This window comes from Cynara cardunculus (genome assembly GCF_001531365.2).
Source record: "Cynara cardunculus var. scolymus isolate 2C chromosome LG 9, CcrdV1, whole genome shotgun sequence".
NCBI classification, from domain to species: Eukaryota; Viridiplantae; Streptophyta; class Magnoliopsida; order Asterales; family Asteraceae; genus Cynara; species Cynara cardunculus.
Genome location: NC_037536.1, coordinates 6842801 through 6848023, shown reverse-complemented (window position 1 = coordinate 6848023; position 5223 = coordinate 6842801). Strand labels below are relative to the sequence as shown.

General features: G+C 36.7%; 1 protein-coding gene across 1 annotated transcript; it reads left to right on the top strand.

Annotated features, from left to right (window-relative positions):
• The first annotated feature begins 2577 nt into the window (after positions 1 to 2577).
• On the top strand, positions 2578 to 4884 carry LOC112517713 (receptor-like protein 7). The gene has a single exon (XM_025125097.1). The coding sequence runs from the start codon at positions 2578 to 2580 to the stop codon at positions 4882 to 4884; it is 2307 nt and encodes a 768-aa protein (XP_024980865.1).
• The last annotated feature ends 339 nt before the right edge of the window (positions 4885 to 5223 follow it).

Below are 5223 nucleotides of genomic sequence, written 5' to 3'. Positions count from 1 at the left end.
AGCTTTTGGGGGGGGGGGATATACAAAAATATCTTTGACTTAACCTAACATAGATGAAAACCAAAAGGAATTGCAAATTATAGTGCCAAGGACAGATTGAGATTCCAGCTGATGTTTCACTAATGAAGAAGTTGGTTACCCTTCATCTGTCTGCAAGTCCCTACTATATTCTTAGCGTGAATCATCTTCATGGACCCCTTCCCCAATCTTTGGTTAATTGCAACAATCTCAAGGTTTTGGATCTTGGTGACAATGTGATAGCCGATACTTTTCCATGTTGCTTAAGTAACTTCTCCAACTTACTGTTTTTGTCATACGATCCAATAACTTCCATGGGAACATGAGCTATCTTGGATCCAATAGTAACTGGAACAAATCTGAAAATAATTGACATTGCTTCCAACATGTTTTCAGGCATTCTACATCCAAATTTGTTTGCAAGTTTGCAGGCAATCATGTTTGCTAATCAATCAAGATTCGGTGACTGTTGTTTTATCGAATCATCAAGCTGCTTTAATTCATGTAATTGGATTCATAAGAGAATGACGGGTTAATAGTTAAATTATTACACGAGTTAGGAGATGTGGAGTGCACACTTGTATAAGCTAGTAAGAACCTGATGAAGTCGCCAGATGTTGCCATATGGCAACGAGGGCACGCCCCCTTGCAGGGTCCAAGGTGAGGCGCCCATGCGGTTGTCCTACTAAAATGCTCATAAATCTTCGTACTTTTTTAAATTTTGAAGCCTGAGCATGGTTCAAAAAGTGATACGCTTTATGGAAAAACCAAGTTCGAGTATTGCTTAGAAAATCAGAAAGCTATATGCTTTCTGAAATGACCAAGTCTAAATACTTTAGAATGCATGTTCAGAAGTCTTGGCATAGTTCAAAAAGGTATATGCTTCGTGAGATTTTCATGTCTTGAAAATTTAGAAGGCAAGCCGGATTCTTAAATGTGTTCATAAGGTATGTTTGCCGTTGAATAAACCCTTGCTCTGCTCTTATCGGGAAAAAATTCATCAAAAAGTGGCTTTTAACCCATTCCATTCCTCAACTTGTGCCGCCTCTTGCTCCTGCTCTTAAGTTGTGATAACTGGGTTTTCGGTTATATAAATTTGGGGCGGTTTTTGAAAGATTTTGGTAAGTAAATAATTTTAAAATGTTTATGTATTTATGTATTACCTGCTTATCATATTCCACCGTCTTAAAAGTTTTGTGCATGAGATATTTATATTATATCTCATGGGAGAATGTGAAAAAATGAGTTTTAAAGTACTAAAACTTCAATGCCTGTGTTTTGGATAACATATAAAAGTGATAAGATTTATCTTATCTATTCTGTTTTGAAAAGAAATGAAAAAAAAGATGAAACCTTGGTGTGCATGTACTTAAAATGATCTTTGTCATGGTGTACTTAGGGTAGCAAAAACTCATCTAAAGGTGTTGTAATAAGTTTATATGATACTTTTAGACGTCTTAACAAGTTTTTAGGACATTTTTAATAGAAAGTCACATCAGCAACTTTATAGGACACTTTTGAGAAAGTGTCCTATAAACTCAATTTTTTATAGGACAATTTTTCAATTATTGTCCTATATTAAACATGTCCTAAAAAACTTATTACGACATCAAAAAAACGTCATATAAACTTATTACAACACTTTTAGATAAAATATTTTATTTTTTTGGTCCTATAAACTAAGTCTTATAAAGAAGTCTATTAAGATGCTTAATAAATTAAAAATATTCTATAAACCTGATTTTATTGTAGTGTTGTAATATTGAATCCATTCGTTTATTATCCTTACTCTTATCCCCCACAATGGCATGAGATTTTTATAAGTATTTTAAATTGTTTATGTGTCGACAAGTTAGTGTTTGTATGTATGTGGAGGAGCACTTGATATGATACCCTACCATTTTTAGGTGGTACATGACTCTTTGATCACTATATATTGAAAATACTTGCGATCCCCACTAATAATCATATACAGAAAAAACCAAATAAATTTTATTTCTTCAGTGCTTAGATAAATAATTTATTGACTTATTTCGATGTAGCACATGTAATAAGCATTTTTAAGTGTTTGGATAAACAACTTATACCGGTGCGAAACCGGTAATAAGAAGTTTTTGAAGAAGTTAAACTCTTCTAAGTTATAATAAGTTGATAAATGTTTTTATAAAAAAACATAAGTTGTTTCAAATAAACAATCCTAAACACCCCTAAATAAAAAGAGTGCACATGTCTGGAGGAGTATGAGTCAAAAATTGCCATCCATCTTTTCAAACAATATAATTCATTTTTTCATAATAAACAACGATTCCCACGTTCAGTATAATATATATATATATATATATATATATGTGTGTGTATATATGTATATATATATATATGTATATATATATATATATATGTGTGTGTATATATGTATATATATATGTATATATATGCATGTGTGTGGGTGTGTATCTTATCCATTAAAACGCGTACATTTATCATGATTTGTCTGTATTTAAGCTAGACATAAACCTCTAGTGTCAAAGCATCCTTGCCTTGTGACCATTTTTGAGCCAAATGGAATTTAAAGTTTCTTCCTGGCTTCTGTTGGTTTCCTTTTGCTCATTCTTTTTCGGGTTACATCCAATATCTGGCCAATGTCTTAATGACCAGAAATCGTTGCTACTGGCGTTGAAAAATGATCTCAAATTTGATTCTTCACTCTCGACCAAACTCGTGGGGTGGAACCAAAGTGCTGACTGCTGTCATTGGGGTGGTGTGGCATGCGACAAAGCAGGTCATGTCACAGGAATTGATATTAGTAACGAAAGCGTAAGTGGTGGGATCGATGGTTCCTCCGCTCTTTTCGGTCTTCGCTTTCTTCGGTCCCTCAACCTGGCGTATAACAGCTTCCATTCCGCTCAGTTGCCGTCGGGGTTTGGAAAGCTTACTCTCATGAGCTATCTGAATTTGTCTAATGCAAATTTCCAAGGCCAGATTCCTGGAGATTTTCCCTTAATGAAGAGGTTGGTTACTCTTGATATCTCTTCAAGTCCCTACTATACTCTTGCTCTTGAAAATCCAGATCTCAAAATGCTGATTCAGAGCCTTACGGGACTAAGAGAACTCTATCTCGACAATATCAACATTACGACACATGGGTATCACTGGGCTGAGCTCATATCTTCTTCCCTGCCCAACTTGCAGGTCTTAAGCTTGAAGGGTTGTGGTCTTTCAGGTCCTCTGGACTCTTCACTTGCTAACCTTAAATACCTTTCTGTTATTATTCTAGATGAAAATACCTTCTCATCGGATGTCCCTGAGTCATTTGCAAACCTCCAAAACCTGACAGTTTTGAGCCTTCAAGCATGCAATCTTAGTGGATCACTTCCTAAGAAAATCTTCCAGGTACCTAGTCTAAAGACGATCGATCTTTCAAGTAATGTAGTACTTAATGGTCCTCTACCTGAGTTCCCTGAGAATGGATCTCTTCAGAATCTGGTGCTTAGTTACACAGTTGTTGGGGGGACCCTTCCAGATTCTATTGGTAGCCTTAGAATGTTGTCCAGGATAGAACTTAGAGGCTGCAAATTCAGTGGACCACTTCCAAAGTCGATGCAAAACCTTACTCGTCTTGTCTATTTGGATCTTTCAGTTAATCAGTTCAACGGTCCAATCCCATCGTTTCAGTTGTCTAAGAATCTAGTCTCGGTAAATTTCTATCAGAACAATCTAACTGGTGGAATTCCTTCTCACTGGGAAGGTCTCAATCGTCTTCAGTTTCTTAATTTGGGTTACAACTCTTTGAGTGGGAATTTACCTGAGTCTTTGTTAACCTTGACATCACTTGAGGATTTAGAACTTCCCAACAACAGGTTATCTGGTCAAATTAGTAAACTTACTGACGTTTCCTCTTTTCGACTACGTGATCTGGATCTGAGTGGCAACAAATTTGAAGGCCCAATTCCTGGATTCATCTTCAAACTTCCAAGACTTTCGACTCTCGCGCTTGCTACGAATAACTTCGCGGGCAGTGTAGACCTGGACATGTTTGGAAAGTTGGAGGAGCTTTACGCACTTGATCTTTCTTTTAATGATCTCGTGGTCAGTGTAAATGCAAACAGATCAACCTTTTCATCACTCTCTAAACTCAACTCATTGATGTTAGCTTCATGCAAGATGCAACAGCTTCCTGATCTGCAGAATCAGTCAAGACTGATGATGCTAGATCTTTCAGACAACCAACTAAGTGGTGAAATACCCAACTCGATCTGGAAAGTTGGCAATGGATATCTGCGGTTTCTAAATTTGTCACACAATAAGTTTTCAAGTCTCCAAAAGCCTTACACTTTTCCTTTTCTACTTGATGTTCTTGACTTGCATTCTAATCACCTGACAGGAGATATCCCGATTCCTCCAAGACGAGTTTATCATCTGGATTACTCGAGCAACAACTTCGGATCTTCTATCCCAGCTAATTTCGGAAACGTTCTCACCTCGACTTTATACTTTTCCATTTCCAACAGTAAAGTGGTTGGAGTGATCCCTGAGTCAATAAGCAATGCCAGCTCCCTGCATGTTCTTGACTTATCACAGAATGCACTTAGAGGTCCAATTCCATCGTCAATTGGAAACTTCAAAGTCCTAGAATCCTTGGACCTTTCAGTCAACATGTTAAATGGGAGCATTCCAGAGCAGCTTGCAAATCTTACTTCACTTTCATTCCTAAATCTATCTTATAATCATCTTTCTGGAAAAATCCCACAAGGCTCAGTGTTTCAGGCATTGACAGAGTTGTCGTTTGAGGGAAACCGAGGGCTGTGTGGCCCCCCTTTGAAGAAGAGTTGTGATAATAAGCAAATGTCACCACAAGTTGAATACTAGTGATCCAGCCACAAGGTCAGTGCTGAATTGGATCATGGAGAACATCATACAGCAGTAATTCACATTGATCCTACAATATTAGCAACTCAACTGATGAATAAAAAGTGAACAACATTAAGAACATGTGATCTTTATTTGTAATTATGAGGTCCGGAAAAAAAATATTTTCACTCGTGGTAAACTTTTTCCCTTTCGAATGGATCTCAAAGAAAATCATTCAACTCAACTTTACGAGCTTCGCATACAAGAGCCAAGTGGGGAATATGGATTACAAGAACCATCACCACGATTACTGGTTTTGGATGTACATTAAACCCATATCTAATTAGTATTAAATTA